This window comes from Pristiophorus japonicus, chromosome 7 (assembly GCF_044704955.1).
Source record: "Pristiophorus japonicus isolate sPriJap1 chromosome 7, sPriJap1.hap1, whole genome shotgun sequence".
NCBI classification, from domain to species: domain Eukaryota; kingdom Metazoa; phylum Chordata; class Chondrichthyes; family Pristiophoridae; genus Pristiophorus; species Pristiophorus japonicus.
Genome location: NC_091983.1, coordinates 214680549 through 214700200, shown reverse-complemented (window position 1 = coordinate 214700200; position 19652 = coordinate 214680549). Strand labels below are relative to the sequence as shown.

At 44.1% G+C, this 19652-nt stretch overlaps 1 protein-coding gene across 1 annotated transcript in view; it reads right to left on the bottom strand.

Moving 5' to 3' along the window:
* Positions 1–19652, bottom strand: part of thumpd2 (THUMP domain containing 2) — a 61734-nt gene that overhangs the window by 35866 nt on the left and 6216 nt on the right. Inside the window, exon 2 of the mRNA XM_070885779.1 lies at positions 16448–16580. Within this exon, the coding sequence (XP_070741880.1) occupies positions 16448–16580 (133 nt within the window). The remainder of the gene's footprint in view (positions 1–16447; positions 16581–19652) is intronic.

Below are 19652 nucleotides of genomic sequence, written 5' to 3'. Positions count from 1 at the left end.
CAGGTTTAAAATAATTGCCAAAAGAACTAGAGGGGAAGTGAGGAGAAATTATTTCACACACAGGGTTGTTATGATCTGGTAACTGAAAGGGTGATGGAATTAGATTCCATCGGAACTTTTAAAAGGCAATTGGACAAGTATTTGAAGAGAATCTAATTTTCAGGGTCATAGGGAATAAGCTGGGGACTAAATTTGACAGCTCTTTTTAAAGAGGGTCGATGGGCTGAATGGCCTCCTCCTGAGTTTGATCAAGAAAGATCTACCCCTTCTACAACTGTGCTTGCCATTTGTTAAGCTATTACTAGTACTTCTACATTTTGTTCCTGATTATTGATCCTATTAGTTTTACAATTATTGAGTTGAGGCTGTACTTGCCATGTTTGGTCTGCTGCTCTTTTTGAACACGAGAACTATATTTGCCTGTTTCCTGTTTGTTGAATCCTGAGATGATTCTGTAAAAATTATAGGTGGTTCGCAAATCTCTTGAATCTCCAGGTATCCATGGGTATAATTCATCCATCCCAGGAGATGTGTTTTCAGTTCCTCAAGCTTACCACCTTGAACAGTCAGCACTGTGGGAGTACCTTCACATGGACTGCAGCGGTTCAAGGCAGTGGCTCACCACCACCTTCTGAAGGGCAATTCGGGATGGGCAATAAATGCTGGCCGTGCCAGCGATGTTCACAGTCCATGAATGAATACATTAAAAAAAATCCTTGCTTCACTATCAATGTCCATGAGCATATACATGCATTTAATAATATATTGTCACTGCCCCTCCTAGTTAAAACAAACCTTCATGGAATCACAATTTAGTTTAACAATTGCTTGTTCAACTTAGCACAATCGCAATCACTAAGGAGGTAGTCTTCGCAAGATCCTACAAATCCCCTGGGAAGACAGACGCACCAACATTAGCGTCCACGTCCAGGACAACATCTCCAGCATTGAAGCACTGACCACATTTGATCAGCTCCGCTGGGCAGGCCACATAGTTTGCATGCCAGACACGAGACTCCCAAAGCAAGCGCTCTACTCTCTTGCAGCGGGTGCAGGGCATTTTGAAAAGGAAGGGTGAACAGTCAGTTGCCGTGGTGTATATAGGTAAAAAATGGGATGAGGTACTACAAGGGAGCTCGGAGCTAAATTTAAAAAGAACATAAGAACATAAGAATTAGGAACAGGAGTAGGCCATCTAGCCCCTCGAGCCTGTTCCGCCATTCAATAAGATCATGGCTGATCTGGTCGTGGATTCAGCTCCACTTACCCGCCCGCTCCCCGTAACCCTTAATTCCCTTATTGGTTAAAAATCTATCTATCTGTGACTTGAAAACATTCAATGAGCTAGCCTCAACTGCTTCCTTGGGCAGAGAATTCCACAGATTCACAACCCTCTGGGAGAAGAAATTCTTTCTCAACTCGGTTTTAAATTGGCTCCTCCATATTTTGAGGCTGTGCCCCCTAGTTCTAGTCTCCCCTACCAATGGAAACAACCTCTCTGCCTCTATCTTGTCTATCCCTTTCATGATGTTAAATGTTTCTATAAGATCACTCCTCATCCTTCTGAATTCCAAGGAGTAAAGACCCAGTCTACTCAATCTATCATCATAAGGTAACCCCCTCATTTCTGGAATCAGCCTAGTGAATCGTCTCTGTACCCCTTCCAAAGCTAGTATATCCTTCCTTAAGTAAGGTGACCAAAACTGCACGCAGTACTCCAGGTGCGGCCTTACCAATACCTTATACAGTTGCAGCAACACCTCCCTGCTTTTGTACTCCATCCATCTCGCAATGAAGGCCAACATTCCATTTGCCTTCCTGATTACCTGCTGCACCTGCAAACTAACCTTTTGGGATTCATGCACAAGGACCCCCAGGTCCCTCTGCACCACAGCATGTTGTAATTTCTCCCCATTCAAATAATATTCCCTTTTACTGTTTTTTTTCCCCCAAGGTGGATGACCTCACACTTTCCGACATTGTATTCCATCTGCCAAATCTTAGCCCATTCGCTTAACCTATCCAAATCTCCTTGCAGCCTCTCTGTGTCCTCTACACAACCCGCTTTCCCACTAATCTTAGTGTCATCTACAAATTTTGTTGCACTACACTCTGTCCCCTCTTCTAGGTCATCTATGTATATTGTAAACAGTTGTGGTCCCAGCACTGATCCCTGTGGCACACCACTAACCATCGATTTCCAACCGGAAAAGGACCCATTTGTCCCGACTCTCTGCTTTCTGTTCGCCAGCCAATTCTCTATCCATGCTAATACATTTCCTCTGACTCCGCGTACCTTTATCTTCTGCAGTAACCTTTTGTGTGGCACCTTATCGAATGCCTTTTGGAAATCTAAATACACCATATCCATCGGTACACCTCTATCCACCATGCTCGTTATATCCTCAAAGAATTCCAGTAAGTTAGTTAAACATGATTTCCCTTTCACGAATCCATGCTGCGTCTGCTTGATTGCACTATTCCTATCTAGATGTCCCGCTATTTCTTCCTTAATGATAGTTTCAAGCATTTTCCCCACTACAGATGTTAAACTAACCGGCCTATAGTTACCTGCCTTTTGCCTGCCCCCTTTTTTAAACAGAGGCGTTACATTAGCTGCTTTCCAATCCGCTGGTACCTCCCCAGAATCCAGAGAATTTTGGTAAATTATAACGAATGCATCTGCTATAACTTCCGCCATCTCTTTTAATACCCTGGGATGCATTTCATCAGGACCAGGGGACTTGTCTACCTTCAGTCCCATTAGCCTGTCCAGCACTACCCCCCTAGTGATAGTGATTATCTCAAGGTCCTCCCTTCCCATATTCCTGTGGCCTGCAAATTTTGGCATGGTTTTTGTGTCTTCCACTGTGAAGACGGAAGCAAAATAATTGTTTAAGGTCTCAGCCATTTCCACATTTCCCATTATTAAATCCCCCTTTTCATCTTCTAAGGGACCAACATTTACTTTAGTCACTCTTTTCCATTTTATATATATGTAAAAGCTTTTACTATCTGTTTTTATGTTTTGCGCAAGTTTACCTTCGTAATCTATCTTCCCTTTCTTTATTGCTTTTTTAGTCATTCTTTGCTGTTGCTTAAAATTTTCCCAATCCTCTAGTTTCCCACTAACCTTGGCCACATTATATGCATTGGTCTTTGATTTGATACTTTCCTTTATTTCCTTGGTTAGCCACGGTTGTTATTCCTTCTCTTGCCGCCCTTCTTTTTCACTGGAATATATTTTTGTTGCGCACAATGAAAGAGCTCCTTAAAAGTCCTCCACTGATCCTCAATTGTGCCACCGTTTAGTCCTTGTTTCCAGTCTACTTTAGCCAACTCTGTCCTCATCCCATTGTAGTCCCCTTTGTTTAAGCATAGTACGCTCGTTTCTGACACAACTTCCTCATCCTCAATCTGTATTACAAATTCAACCATATTGTGATCACTCATTCTGAGAGGATCTTTTACGAGGAGATCGTTTATTTTTCCTGTCTCATTGCACAGGACCAGATCTAAGATGGCTTGCTCCCTTGTAGGCTCTGTTACATACTGTTCTAAGAAACAATCTCGTATGCATTCTATGAATTCCTCCTCCAGGCTACCCCGTGCGATTTGATTTGACCAATCGATATGTAGGTTAAAATCCCCCATGATTACTGACGTTCCTTTTTCACATGCCTCCATTATTCCCTTGATTATTGCTCGCCCCACCGTGAAATTATTATTTGGGGGCCTATAAACTACGCCGACCAGTGACTTTTTCCCCTTACTATCTCTAATCTCCACCCACAATGATTCAACATTTTGTTCAATGGAGCCAATATCATCCCTCACAACTGCCCTGATATCATCTTTTATTAACAGAGCTACCCCACCTCCTTTCCCTTCTTATCTATCTTTCTGAATCGTCAGATACCCCTGTATGTTTAATTCCCAGTCTTGGCCATCTTGCAACTATGTTTCTGTAATGGCCACCAAATCATACCCATTTGTAATGATTTGTGCCGTCAACTCATTTACTTTATTTCGAATGCTGCGTGCATTTAGGTCGAGTGTTTTCATCCTAGTTTTTAAACCATGATTGTTAGTTTTGACCCCTCCTGCAGCCCTTTTATATTCAGTGGCCCTTTTTGTTTCTTGCCTTTGGTTTCTCTGCCCTCCACTTTTACTCATCTCTTTTCTGTCTTTTGTTTTTGTCTCCTTTTTGTTTCCCTCTGTCTCCCTGTATTGGTTCCCATCCCCCTGCCATATTAGTTTAACTCCTCACCAACAGCACTAGCAAACACTCCCCCTAGGACATTGGTTCCGGTCCTGCCCAAGTGCAGACCGTCCAGTTTGTACTGGTCCCACCTCCCCCAGAACCTGTTCCAATGCCCCACGAATTTGAATCCCTCCCTGCTGCACCACTGCTCAAGCCACGTATTCATCTGTGCTATCCTGCAATTCCTACTCTGACTAGCACATGGCACTGGTAGCAATCCCGAGATTACTACTTTTGAGGTCCTACTTTTTAATTTAGCTCCTAGCTCCTTAAATTCGTCTCGTAGGACCTCATCCCTTTTTTTTTTACCGATGTCGTTGGTACCAATGTGCACCACGACAACTGGCTGTTCTCCCTCCCTTTTTAGAATGTCCTGCACTCGCTCGGAGACATCCTTGACCCTTGCACCAGGGAGGCAACATACCATCCTGGAGTCTCGATTGCGGCCGCAGAAACGCCTATCTATTCCCCTTATGATTGAATCCCCTATCACTATCGCTTTCCCACTCTTTTTCATGCCCTCCTGTACAACAGAGCCAGCCACGGTGCCATGAACTTGGTTGCTGCTGCTCTTCCCTGATGAGTCATCTCCCTCAACAGCACTCAAAGCAGTGTATCTGGTTTGCAGAGGGATGACCAGATGGGACCCCTGCACTACCTTCCTTGTACTACTCTTCCTGCTGGTCTTCCATTCCCTAGCTGGCTGTGGATCCTTCTCATGCGGTAAGACCAACTCACTACACGTGCCACTTATGTCATTCTCAGCATCGTGAATGCTCCAGAGTGAATCCACCTTCAGCTCCAATTCCGCAACGCGGTCCGTCAGGAGATGGAGGCGGATACACTTTTCACACACGTAGTCGTCAGGGACACCGGAAGTGTCCCTGAGTTCCCACATGGTACAGTAGGAGCATATCACGTGACCGAGCGCTCCTGCCATGCCTTAACCCTTAGATACCCTTAAATTGGTAACAACAATTAACAAAATTAACAAGTAGGACCTCAGAAGTAGTAATCTCAGGATTGCTACCAATGCCACGTGCTAGTCAGAGTAGGAATCGCAGGATAGCTCAGATGAATACATGGCTTGAGGAGTGGTGCAGAAGGGAGGGATTCAAATTTCTGGGACATTGGAACCATTTCTGAGGGAGGTGGGACCAGTACAAACCGGACAGTCTGCATCTGGGCAGGACCAGAACCAATGTCCTAGGGGGAGTGTTTGCTAGTGCTGTTGGAGAGGAGTTAAATTAATATGGCAGGGGAATGGGAACCTATGCAGGGAGACAGAGGGAAGTAGAATGGGGGCAGAAGCAAAAGATAGAAAGAAGAAAAGTAAAAGTGGAGGGCAGAGAAACCAAAGGCAAAATACAAAAAGGGCCACATTACAGCAAAATTCTAAAGGGGCAAAGTGTGTTAGACAGACAAGCCTGAAGGCTCTGTGCCTCAATGCGAGGAGTAGTCGGAATAAGGTGGACGAATTAGCTGCGCAGATAGCAGTTAACAGGTATGATGTAATTGGCATCACGGAGACATGGCTCCAGGGTGACCAAGGCTGGGAACTCAACATCCAAGGGTATTCAACATTTAGGAAGGATAGACAGAAAGGAAAAGGAGGCAGGGTGGCATTGTTGGTTAAAGAGGAAATTAATGCAATAGTAAGAAAGGACATTAGCTTGGATGATGTGGAATTGGTATGGGTGGAGCTACGGAATACGAAGAGGTTGAAAACGCTGGTTGGAGTTGTGTACAGACCACCTAACAGTAGTAGTAAGGTTGCGGACAGCATCAAACAAGAAATTAGGGTTGTATGCAATAAAGGTACAGCAATTATCATAGGTGACTTTAATCTACATATTGATTGGGCTAACCAAACTGGTAGCAATGCGGTGGAGGAGGATTTCCTGGAGTGTATTAGGGATGGTTTTCTAGACCGATATGTCGAGGAACCAACCAGGGAGCTGGCCACCCTAAACTGGGTGATGTGTAATGAGAAAGGACTAATTAGCAATCTTGTTGTGCGAGGCCCCTTGGAGAAGAGTGACCATAATATGGTAGAATTCTTTATTACGATTGAGAGTGACACCGTTAATTCAGAAACTAGGGTCCTGAACTTAAGGAAAGGTAACTTCAATTTGAGGCGTGAATTGGCTAGAATAGACTGGCAAATGATACTTAAATGGTTGACGGTGGATAGGCAATGGCAAACATTTAACGATCACATGGATGAACTTCAGCAATTGTACATCCCTGTCTGGAGTAAAAATAAAATGGGGACGGTGGCTCAACCGTGGCTAACAAGGGAAATTAAGGATCGTGTTAAATCCAAGGAAGAGGCATATAAATTGGCCAGAAAAAGCAGCAAACCTGAGGACTGGGAGAAATTTAGAATTCAGCAGAGGAGGACAAAGGGTTCAATTAAGAGGGGGAAAATAGAGTACGAGAAGAAGCTTGCCGGGAACATAAAAACTGACTGCAAAAGCTTCTATAGATATGTGAAGAGAAAAAGATTAGTGAAGACAAACGTAGGTCCCTTGCAGTCAGATTCAGGTGAATTTATAATGGGGAACAAAGAAATGGCAGACCAATTGAACAAATACTTTGGTTCTGTCTTCACGAAGGAAGATACAAATTAACTTCCGGAAGTACTAGGGGACCGAGGGTTCAGTGAGAAGGAGGAACAGAAGGATATCCTTATTCGGCGGGAAATTGTGTTCGGGAAATTGATGGGGTTGAAGGCGATACATCCCCGGGGCTTGATAGTCTGCATCCCAGAGTACTTAAGGAAGTGGCCTGAGAAATAGTGGATGCATTGGTGATCATTTTTCAATAGTCTTTCGACTCTGGATCAGTTCCTATGGAGGGTAGCTAATGTAACACCATTTTTTAAAAAGGGAGGGAGAGAGAAAGCGGGTAATTATAGACCGGTTAGCCTGACATCAGTGGTGGGGAAAATGTTGCAATCAATTATTAAGGATAAAAGAGCAGCGCATTTGGAAAGCAGCGACAGGATAGGTCTAAGTCAGCATGGATTTATGAAGGAGAAATCATACTTGACATAGAAACATAGAAAATAGGTGCAGGAGCAGGCCATTCAGCCCTTCTAGCCTGCACCGCCATTCAATGAGTTCATGGCTGAACATGAAACTTTAGTACCCCCTTCCTGCTTTCTCGCCATACCCCTTGATCCCCCGAGTAGTAAGGACTTCATCTAACTCCCTTTTGAATATATTTAGTGAATTGGCCTCAACTACTTTCTGTGGTAGAGAATTCTACAGGTTCACCACTCTCTGGGTGAAAAAGTTTGACAAATCTTCGAATTTTTTGAGGATGTAACTAGTAGAATGGACAAGGGAGAACGAGTGGATGTGGTGTATTTGGACTTTCAAAACGCTTTTGACAAGATCCCACACAAGAGATTGGTGTGCAAAATCAAAGCACATGGTATTGGGGGTAATATACTGACATGGATAGAGAACTGGCTGGCAGACAGGAAGCAAAGAGGCGGGATAAATGGGTCCTTTTCAGAATGGCAGGCAGTGACTAGTGGGGTGCCGCAGGGCTCAGTGCTGGGACCCCAGCTCTTTACAATATACTTCAATGATTTAGATGAAGGAATTGAGTGTAATATCTCCAAGTTTGCAGATGACACTAAACTGGGTGGCGGTGTGAGCTGTGAAGGGGTCACTAAGAGGCTGCAGGGTGACTTGGACAGGTTAGGTGAGTGGGCAAATGCATGGCAGATGCAGTATAATGTGGATAAGTGTGAAGTTATCCACTTAGGAAAAGGGGAGATGCAACGAGACCTGGGTGTCATGGTACATCAGTCATTGAAAGTTGGCATGCAGGTACAGCAGGCAGTGAAGGCGACAAATGGTATGTTGGCCTTCATAGCTAGGGGATTTGAGTATAGGAGCAGGGAGGTCTTACTGCAGTTGTACAGGGCCTTGGTGAGGCCTCACCTGGAATAGTGTGTTCAGTTTTGGTCTCCTAATCTGAGGAAGGACGTTCTTGCTATTGAGGGAGTGCAGCGAAGGTTCACCAGACTGATTCCTGGGATGGCTGGACTGACATATGAGGAGAGACTGGATCAACTGTGACTTTATACATTGGAGTTTAGGAGGGTGAGAGGGGATCTCATAGAAACATACAAGATTCTGACGGGACTGGACAGGTTAGATGCGGGTAGAATGTTCCTGATGTTGGGGAAGTCCAGAAACAGGGGTCACAGTCTTAGAATAAGTGGTAGGCCATTTAGGACTGAGATGAGGAGAAACTTCTTTACTCAGAGAATTGTTAACCTGTGGAATTCCCTGCCGCACAGAGTTGTTGATGCCAGTTCATTCGATATATTCAAGAGGGAGTTAGATATGGCCCTTATGGCTTAGGGGATCAAGGGTATGGAGAGAAAGCAGGAAAGGGGTACTGGGGGAATGATCAGCCATGATCTTATTGAATGGTGGTGCAGGCTCGAAGGGCTGAATGGCCTACTCCTGCACCTATTTTCTATGTTTTTATGTTTCTACTCGGAACTCGTCGACGGCAAATGAGCCAAAGGTGGGCAAAGGAAACGTTACAAAGACACCCTCAAAGCCTCCCTGATAAAGTGCGACATCTCCACTGACATCTGGGAGTCCCTGGCCAAAGACTGCCCTAAGTGGAGGAAGTGCATCCGGGAGAGCGCTGAACTCATTAAGTATTGTTGCCGAGAACATGCAGAAATCAAGCTTAGGCAGCGGAAGGAGCAGGTGGCAAACGTGTCCCACCCACCTCTTCCCCGCAATCAGTGTCTGTCCCACCTGTGACAGAGACTGTGGTTCTCATATTGGACTGTTCAGCCACCTAAGAACTCATGCTAAGAGTGGAAGCAAGTCTTCTTCGATTCCGAGGGACTGCCTATGATGATAATGATGATGATGAGTACTCAGTAAGATAATAGGAGTAAAGGCAGATAAATCCCCTGGACCTGATGGCTTGCATCCTAGGATCTTAAGAGAAACAGTGGCAGTGATAGTGGATGCATTGGTTGTAATTTACCAAAACTCTCTGGATTCTGGGGAGGTCCCAGCAGATTGGAAAACTGCAAATCTAACACCCCTATTTAAAAAAGGAGGCGGACAAAAAGCAGGAAACTATAGACCAGTTAGCCTAACATCTGCGGTTGGGAAAATGTTGGGAAAATATTAAAGAAGTAGTAGAGGGACATTTGGAAAAGCAAAATTCGATCAGGCAGTGTCAGCATGGATTTATGAATATTTGACAAATTTGCTGGAATTCTTTGAGGATGTAACGAGTAGGGTGGATACAGGGGAACCAGTGGATGTGGTGTATTTGCACTTCCAGAAGACATTTGACAAGGTGCCACATAAAAGGTTACTTCACAAGATTAAAGTTCACGAGGTTGGGGATAATATATTAGCATGGATAGAGGATTGGCTAACTAACAGAAAACAGAGAGTCAGGATAAATGGTTCATTCTTGGGTTGGCAATCAGTAACTAGTGGGGTGCCACAGTCATCGGTGCTGGGACCCCAACTATTTACAATCTATATTAACGACTTGGAAGAAGGGACCGAGTGTAACGTAGCCAAGTTTGCTGATGATACAAAGATGGAAGGAAAAGCAATGTGTGAGGAGGACACAAAGGGCCCAAGTTTCCACATGATTTGCTCCTGATTTTTAGGAGCAACTGATGGAGAACGGAGTATCTTAGAAATCGCAATTCTCCACATTTAAGTTTTCTGCAGTTCTAGTCATTTAGAACAGTTTCACTTTTGAACAGAATTTTTTTTTCAAAAGGGGGCGTGAGCGGCCACTGACGCCCAATTTGAAAGTTTCCACAGTGAAAACGTACTCCAAACTAACTTAGAATGGAGCAAGTGAAGATTTTTGTAGGCCTGAAAAAACCTTGTCTACACATTAAAAAATCAGGTGCAGGTTACAAATTAGGCGTCCGGAACGAGGTGGGGGGGGAAGGGAAGTCATTAAATTCTACAATAAATCCTTAGTTATATTTATACAAATATTATACAAATAATTCCAACCTGAATAAAAATTTATAAGCAAAGAAAAGATTAAATAAACCATGTTCCTACCTGTGTGGAAGTGCTTCAGGCACGGAGAATGCTGCAGGAAGCCTCACAAGTTGAGGCAGCTGTTCCCGGGGGGGGGGGAGAGAAGGCAGTGAGGGGCCGCCCGACCGACCGATGGCAACAGCCGTTCCCGCGGGGGGGTGGGAAACGCAGTGAGGGCCCGACCGACCGATGGCAACAGCCGTTCCCACCGGGGGTGGGGGGGGGAGAAACGCAGTGAGGGCCTGACCGACCGACGGCAGCAGCCGTTCCCGTGGGGGGGGGGGGGGGGGGGGGGAGAAACGCAGTGAGGGCCTGACCGACCGACGGCAGCAGCCGTTCCCGTGGGGGGGGGGGGGGGGGGGGAGAAACGCAGTGAGGGCCTGACCGACCGACGGCAGCAGCTGTTCCCACCGGGGGGGGGGGGGGGGGGAGAAACGCAGTGAGGGCCTGACCGACCGACGGCAGCAGCCGTTCCCGACGGCGGGGAGGAAGCAGTGAGAAGGCTGCAGGAAGCCTCAGAAGTTGAGGCAGCCATTCCCGAGGCCCCCCTGCCGTCGGCCGGGCCCGTCGCGAAACGGGTGCCTCAACTTCTGAGGCTTCCTGCAGCCTTCTCACTGCTGCAAGAAGCCTCAGTGCTGATCATGGAAGGGCAATGTGCTTTTATTAAAAAATTATAAAAAATGAACAGCTACAAAGAGCTACAAAAATGGCTGAGTGCCAATGTTTCCTTCATAATGAGCGTGCGCGAACGCGCCAACGCGCACGCGCAGCGTTGCCGGCACGAAAAAAACTCATTTAAATGGTACCCGCCCCCTCCCACTTACAAAATCGGCGCGAGTGGTAGGCTCCGCCCCCTGCACGCCGCGCCAGGCAGACATGGAGCTGCAAGGCGCTCGAGAATAGCGCGTTTTTTTTTTAGGCGCCGTTTTAGGCGCGAAAAACGGGCGCCCAGCTCGGAGGGGCGCCTGTTTTGCCGCGTGTGGAAACTTGGGCCCAAAATATCTGCAAAAGGACATAGACAGGCTAAATGAGTGGGCAAAAATTTGGCAGATGGAGTATAATGTTGGAAAGTGTGAGGTCATGCACTTTGGCAGAAAAAAATCCAAGAGCAAGTTATTATTCAAATAGAAAAAGATTGCAAAGTGCTGAAGTACAGCGGGACCTGGGGACTTGTGCATGAAACACAAAAGGTTAGTATGCAGGTGTAGCAAGTTATCAGGAAGGCCAATGGCATCTTGGCCTTTATTGTAAAGGGGATGGAGTATAAAAGCAGGGAAGTCTTGCTACAGTTAGAAAGGGTATTGGTGAGGCCACACCTGGAATACTGCGTACAGTTTTGGTTTCCATATTTACGAAAGGATATACTTGCTTTGGAGGCAGTTCAGAGAAGGTTCACTAGGTTGATTCAGGAGATGAGGGGGTTGACTTATGAGGAAAGGTTGAGGAGGTTCAGCCTCTACTCATTGGAATTCAGAAGAATGAGAGGTGATCTTATCGAAACGTTTAAGATTATGAGGGGGCTTGACAAGATGGATGCAGAGAGGATGTTTCCACTGATAGAGGAGACTAGAACTAGGGGCATAATCTTAGAATAAGGGGCCGCCCATTTAAAACTGAGATGAGGAGGAATTTCCTCTCTGAGGGTTATAAATCTGTGGAATTTGCTGCCTCAGAGAGCTGTGGAAATCAGGACACTGTCTTAAATTTATTCAGAAATAGACAGTTTCTTAATCAATAAGGGATTAAGGGGCTATGGGGAGCGGGCAGGGAAGTGGACCCGAGTTAGTCATGATAGTATTAAATGGCAGAGCAGGCTCGAGGGGCCGTATGGCTTACTTCTGCTCCTATTTCTTAAGTTCTTATTTGTATTTAACTCTATTTGCATCTCTTTGTTTTATTTTTGAAAACAAAATATTTATTAATATGCATGAATGCTAACAATTGAGCCCAGCAACTTTGAATTTCAGTTTCCCTGGCAATTTACATAACAAAATTAATCGACTATAGTCATACCATTAGGTTCGGTCCGTGATATTAACCATGTAACAGCATATATAATGCAATTTGACAAGGGTGGTTTTTACAACAAAAAATATAAATCACGTTTGTAACCAGCTGTCAACATCGTATTGAAGCAGTTATATATGCCCTAGATGAGAAGTAATACATAATACACATTACTGGAGTACACAGTGCAGAACAGAAGATAACTACATTGTGATTCCTGAACATTCATCATGTAACAGTAATTAAACTTGTAAGGAAATAATGCAATTAAAGCAATTTAAGTGGTTATTGGTTATATGCTGTAATTTTGTTTTTGTTTTTTTGGTTAAAATCAACAAAAAGGAGGGCCTTGCTCACTATTTGCTCTGCTTGGGATGGTTGCTGGGAACTTCAGTGCCGAAAATCCATTCTCTTCCAAGTGACGTGGTTGAATGTGTTTTTACAACTGTCTCATAGAGATGGTCAAGTCATGAAAATTCATACACAAGAGCCCATCTTATGGCATCATTTAAATATTGTTCTAGTCTATTTAAAAGGGGAAATATAGTCTACTGAAACTCCCCCATAATCCTAAATATAAAAATAGTTGTACATTTACGAGTGTTTCTCTGCTGTCCATTTTATGCTTTAGAGGCAACCTACATGTAGAACTCCCCTTTGCACAGAGATCAATCAGAAAGAAAAACTTGTATTCATAGAATGCCTTTTACGACCTCAGGACGTCCCAAAGCACTTTACAGCAATACTTTTGAAGTGTCGTCCCTGTTGCAATGTAGGAAACACGGCAACCAATTTGCACTCAGCAAGTTACCACAAACAATGAGGTAATGAGCAGATAATTTTTTTTTTTAAAGTGATGTTGGTTGAGGGATAAATATTGGCCAGACACCAGGGAGAACTCCCTTGCTCTTCAAATAGTGGCCGAGAGATCTTTTAAGTTCATCTGAGAGGGCAGGAGGGGCCTCGAACGGGGACAGTGTTGTAGGGGCAGCACTCTTCATTCATCCCACACAAGTTTAAATTCTCCACAAAATATCCAGTCTTAGGCTGTCTCTAAATAGCGGTCTTCAAGTACAAGAAGATCAGGCAAGTGGGAAATACTAGGAAGCGTATAGGTACTTAGATTTAATACACTTCTCTAATTAAAATGAGCAGTAGTTTATAATATTGTGAATAGAAGCTTTAGAATTTTTTTCTTGTACCATTTAAGGAATATTGTGAACTAAATTTAAATTGTTAATTCAATATTACTAATACTTGCCGTAATTGTATAAACCCACACAGACATAGGCTTGATATTTTATGAATGTGAAGAACTACCTGTAGCACTAGATGATGGGGCTTCCAAGTTTCCTTTTTGGCTGCAATTTGCTGAAACGTTGTGCAAACACCATTATTATGGCATAACATTCCAGTAAACCATGGCCGGGGGTGATTTATGCCATTACACATCACACCATCATTTCCTGGGACTTGTGTGTTGCTTCACAGAGACCTTCGCTGAAAAAGTTGAACAGCACTGCCACCCGACCCCCTTCCCACCCAAGAAAACCAATGGAATGATCGAGTATGCTGAATTAACGCCACTTGTGATTGCCACAGCCACTTAGTCCATTGCAGAATGGAGTTGGTGAGCTCAATATGTTTCGTGCTATCACAGCAATCATTTATAACTGTGTTGTTCTCATTAGCAGCTTTTTCTTTCATAATTCAAATGTATAGTTCTGACAGTGTCTAGTTAAGGTCATTGGTGCAAAGTAACAGAAATTACACACATCTGGCACGTGTGGGTTGTCTTAAACTACCATCTGATTGTAGAAACATAGAAAATAGGTGCAGGAATAGGCCATTCAGCCCTTCAAGCCTGCACCGCCATTCAATGAGTTCATGGCTGAACATGCAACTTCAGTACCCCATTCCTGCTTTCTCGCCATACCCCTTGATCCCCCTAGTAGTAAGGACTACATCTAACTCCTTTTTGAATATATTTAGTGAATTGGCCTCAACAACTTTCTGTGGTAGATAATTCCACAGGTTCACCACTCTCTGGGTGAAGAAGTTTCTCCTCATCTCCGTCCTAAATGGCTTACCTCTTATCCTTAGACTGTGACACCTGGTTCTGGACTTCCCCAACATTGGGAACATTCTTCCTGCATCTAACCTGTCAAAACCCGTCAGAATTTTAAACGTTTCTATGAGATCCCCTCTTATTCTTCTGAACTCCAGTGAATATTGTGACTTTATTTAATATATAATTCGGATGTTTAATCCTACGTTTTATGAAGGTGCTCATAATTGATCTAAAGGTGCCTATTTACAACTTATTAAAATGTAAGTAATAGATTAGAAATCACACTGGGATTGCAGACTGCTTAAGCAACTGAAGTCTAAATGTTTCTGGTTTCAGTGTTTGTACAACCTCAATGGTATCCGGGGCGGGGGTCACTATTCCATGTAATGAACTAACCAGACCGATATAAAGAGAGACCACAAGGCAAATAATCTTTCTATAATTCGAATTGGTGCTTGTTTCTGCCCATCAGTTCAACCTTCAAACAATTCAATGCCCGAGTGGCATCATATCGCATCAAATGGATTTTACGTTAGTCATTGGCTGCATCGCTGATGTATTCTAATTATTTACGGCGTTCGTCGCCAATGTAACTATTGTTGCAAATTTCAGGCCAACGTGTTCGCAAGATGTGGACAAAGCTGGCAAGGCCGTTTTTTTTAGCCTATCGCCTGTCACCTGACGTGGTGTTGGTGGTGGCGGCCCTTCTCCTTGCGGTAATGCTACTCCCATTCTGATATTCAGTGCAAAACTCCAGCACGTTGACCCAGCGATGATATAGAAATGATGATATTTTCCAAGTCAGCATTGTGTGCCACTTGGGAGAGAAACTTGGAAGTGATGATGTTCCCACAGCATTGCACCAAATAGTAGAGGTCGCTGGGGAGGGAGGTACCATTGAAGTAGCCTTAGTTAGTTGATGCAGTGCAACCTGTAGATCTTGTATATATTGCAGCCATTTCCCCCTGACCTTCACTGGCATCACCATGACCGAGTTACCCACCTGCAGCATCTTGGAGGTCACCATTGACCAGCTTTACTGGACCAGCCATGTCAACACCATGGCTACTCAAACAGGGCAGAGGCTGGTAATCTACAGTGAGTGGTTCACATCCCTCAAAGACTCTGCATTACCTATATGGAGCGTGATGAAATAATCCCCACTCACCTGGATGGGTGCAGCCAGAACAATGCTTTTCAGGGCAGAGCAGTTCACTTGACTAAATGTCTATCCCTTCCAGTGCATTGATATTGAAGACGACTGACTCCGATGGTGGCACTAAAGGACAGGGAAAGGTGGTTGGCTTTTTCTTCTGGACTAATGTGGCTTAAATCTTACTTGCTGGAGGCTGGAATGGGCTGCTTCATTATTGGAGAAGTTGCAAATGATGCTGACATTTGTCAATAAATAGTTCTACTGCTGACCTTCTAATGGAGGGAAAATCATTACTGAAGCAGCTGATGGTTGGGTTGAAGATCCTGAGAAACGGCAATGTTCTGGGGCTGTGACGATTGGCTTTTAACACGCAACCATCTTTCTTTGTAGACTGCAGCCACTGGATGTTTTTTCCTTTGACATCCATTGACCGCTGTTTTTCCTCGGGGTTCTTAATGTCTTACTTGATCAACTGCTGCCTTGATGTTGAGGGCAGCTACTCGCCTCTCCTCTGAAATTCAGCTCTCGTGTCCATGTCTGGATCAAGGCTGCGTGACGAGGTCTGGAACTGAACATCGGTGTGGTTATTGGTGAGTAGGTCTCACGTGTTGGCACTATTGATGACTCCTTCCATCACTTCAACTTGGGAGGAAGCTGACAGAGCAGTAATTGGCCAGATTAGATTTGTCCTGGTTTTTTTTAGGGTAGGACGTATCTGGGTAATGTTCCACACTGTCAAGTAGATGCCAGTATCATAGTTATACGGCAGCAAAAAAGATGAATTCTGAGAAAGCTGAATAAACATACCTATTTACTATCTCAAAGCTACCGTTAATGTTAGTCATTAAAAATGAAAGTCAGAAGACAAAGCATAGCACCTTTATGTCTTGGCATCTCGATAGGGGGTAGCTTTTTCACAAGTAAAAATAGTCGCTCTGCACATTTCAGACTCTTTAGCTTTTTCAAATCTGCCTCAGTTGTAAAGAACACTTTTCCCGATACCTGCTCCACCTACAACAAGGGAGGTCAAAGGTTAGTATCGAGCAGTTCACCTCTATGATGTCTACTTAGTTTGAAGGCAATGATTGAAGATTTTGCAAGAAAAATATATTTGTACACATCAAACATAGAAATGTAGAAATTTACAGCGCAGAAGGAGGCCATTTCGGCCCATCGTGTCCACGCTGGTCGACAAAGAGCTGCACGCCCTTGGTCAGCAGCCCTGAAGGTTACATATAAACTGATGAACAATGACGGAAAGGCAAAGAGCACCCAGCCCAACCAGTCCGCCTCACACAACTGATGAGCAAGTCAAACTAGTAATAGTAACTAGCAGTTAAAACAATCAGAGACACAAAAGCCTGCTTGAGGAGAATTTTAAATAAAAATGTTTCCAAAGGTAGTGGGAACTCCTCAAAACTAAATATGATTCATCAGTGCAACAAACTGTTATGATAGAATTTGCAGGTGTGTGTAAATGTAACTGTTTCACACCTGCAGAACAATTTTAAAATCTGATCTTTTGTATCTGTAAGAGTAGGTTAAGTACAGAATGAAGGGTGTTTCAAATTGACTTTGAAACACGAACATATATTCCATTAAATCAGTTTCTCGAGACTAGGTAACACATATCCCACTTACTTCACAATGCCAAACTACTTGATATTTGATTATAAACACTCGTACTTTTTGAAGGAAATAGGTTTCACAAGTAATGACATGGAAAATCAACAGTAGTTAGCTGTAATGTTCTGTTCTGCAGTTTTACCACATCATTTGCAAATTGGTAACACTCACAATTATGCTCAGGTTTTCAGACTGCATAAAAAAGTAGGCTCTCACAATTTTACCAAATTACTAGCTTCAGACTTGCTCAAATAAGCCCCGATCTTATCTCAGAGTATAGAGGGAGTGGGGAGTGCAATTCTGCGAAGAGCCAGCTTTCCTCAGTACCTGCTAAAATTAATGACAAGACCGGATTACCATTTTTTATCTCAGTTTCCCGAACGCTGGGTAGGCTTTGATTTCAAATCCCCCCATGGCCTCACCCCTCCATGTCTCTGTAACCTCGTCCATCCCTACAATCCTCCGAGATCTTTGCGCTCCACCTATTCTGTCGTTTTGAATATCCCCAAGTATAATCGCTCCACCATTGGCGGCCATGCCTTCAGCTGCCAAGGCCCTGGAATTCCCTCCCTAAACCTCTCCACCTCTCGACCTCTCTCTCCTCCTTTAAGACGTTCCTAAAGAGTTACCCTTTCGATCAAGCTTTGGGTCATCTGTCCTATAATCTCCTTATATAGCTCATAGCTCAGTGTCCAATTTTGTTTGATGCCGCTCCTGTGACGTGCCTTGGGAAGTGTTACTATGTTAAAAGCACTGTTATCAATGCTTCTTGTCGTCATTGATGATTCATTCATTATTTCCCAAATCTCTTTTTCCTCAGGTTATTCAAACAAGTTATTTTTCTTTCCCCATTTTCATGGTGAATGTGTTATAGATCTTGCAATTAATTTTGCCATAGTTCAATCTCTAAACTTCGAAGTTGAAAAGGTGTGGACTTGGCTGCCTGCGACTGCAATGACAGAGCTCTACATCTCAAACCTACCAGCTCAGTCCAAGTGCAGAGTTCAGTCCTCTTCAGCAACAAAATAGACTTATCTCAAACAATGCCGTCAGCTTCCTTTTTTTGTTAAATGGTTTAAATTCTATAAAACATTTGATTTATTTCTCACCACTCAGATTCACTGTCATAGAAACATAGAAATTAGGTGCAGGAGTAGGCCATTCAGCCCTTCGAACCTGCACCACCATTCAATAAGATCATGGCTGATCATTCACCTCAGTACCCCTTTCCTGCTTTCTCTCCATACCCCTTAATCCCTTTAGCCGTAAGGGCCAAATCTAACTCCCTCTTCAATATTTCCAATGAACTGGCCTCAACAACTCTCTGCAGTAGGGAATTCCACAGGTTAACAACTCTGAGTGAAGAAGTTTCTCCTCATCTCAGTCCTAAATGGCCTACCCCTTATCCTAAGACTGTGTCCCCTGGTTCTGGACTTCCCCAATATCGGGAACATTCTTCCTGCATCTAACCTGTCCAGTCCCATCAGAATTTTATATGTTCCTATGAGATCCCCTCTCATTCTTCTAAACTCCAGTGTATAAAGGACCAGTCGATCCAGTTTCTCCTCATATGTCAGTCCAGCCATCCCGGGAAACAGTCTGGTGAACCTTCGCTGTACTTCCTCAATAGCAAGAATATCCTTCCTCAGATTAGGAGACCGAAACTGAACACAATATTCCAAGTGAGGCCTCACCAAGGCCCTGTACAACTGCAGTAAGACCTCCCTGCTCCTATACTCCAAACACCTAGCTATGAAGGCCAACATACCATTTGCCTTCTTCACCGCCTGCTGTACCTGCATGCCAACTTTCAATGACCGATGTATCATGACACCCAGGTTTCGTTGCACCTCCCCTTTTCCTAATCTGCCACCATTCAGAGAATATTCTGCCTTCGTGTTTTTGCCCCCAAAGTGGATCACCTCACATTTATCCACATTATACTGCATCTGCCATGCATTTGCCTACTCACCTAACCTGTCCAAGTCACCCTGCAGCCCTTAGCGTCCTCCTCACAGCTCACACTGCCACCCAGTTTAGTGTTATCTGCAAACTTGGAGATATTACACTCAATTCCTTCATCTAAATCATTAATGTATATTGTAAATAGCTGGGGTCCCAGCACTGAGCCCTGCAGCACCCCAGTAGTCACTGCCTGCCATTCTGAAAAGGACCCGTTTATCCCGACTCTCTGCTTCCTGTCTGCCAGCCAGTTCTCTATCCACGTCAGTACATTATCCCCAATGCCATGTGCTTTAATTTTGCACACCAATCTCTTGTGAGGGATTGGTTCCATTGGTTCTCCCTTGTCCACTCTACTAGTTACATCCTCAAAAAATTCCAGAAGATTTGTCATAAATCCATGTTGACTTGGACCGATCCTATCACTGATTTCCAAATGCGCTGTTATTTCATCTTTAATAATTGATTCCAATATTTTCCCCACTACTGATGTCA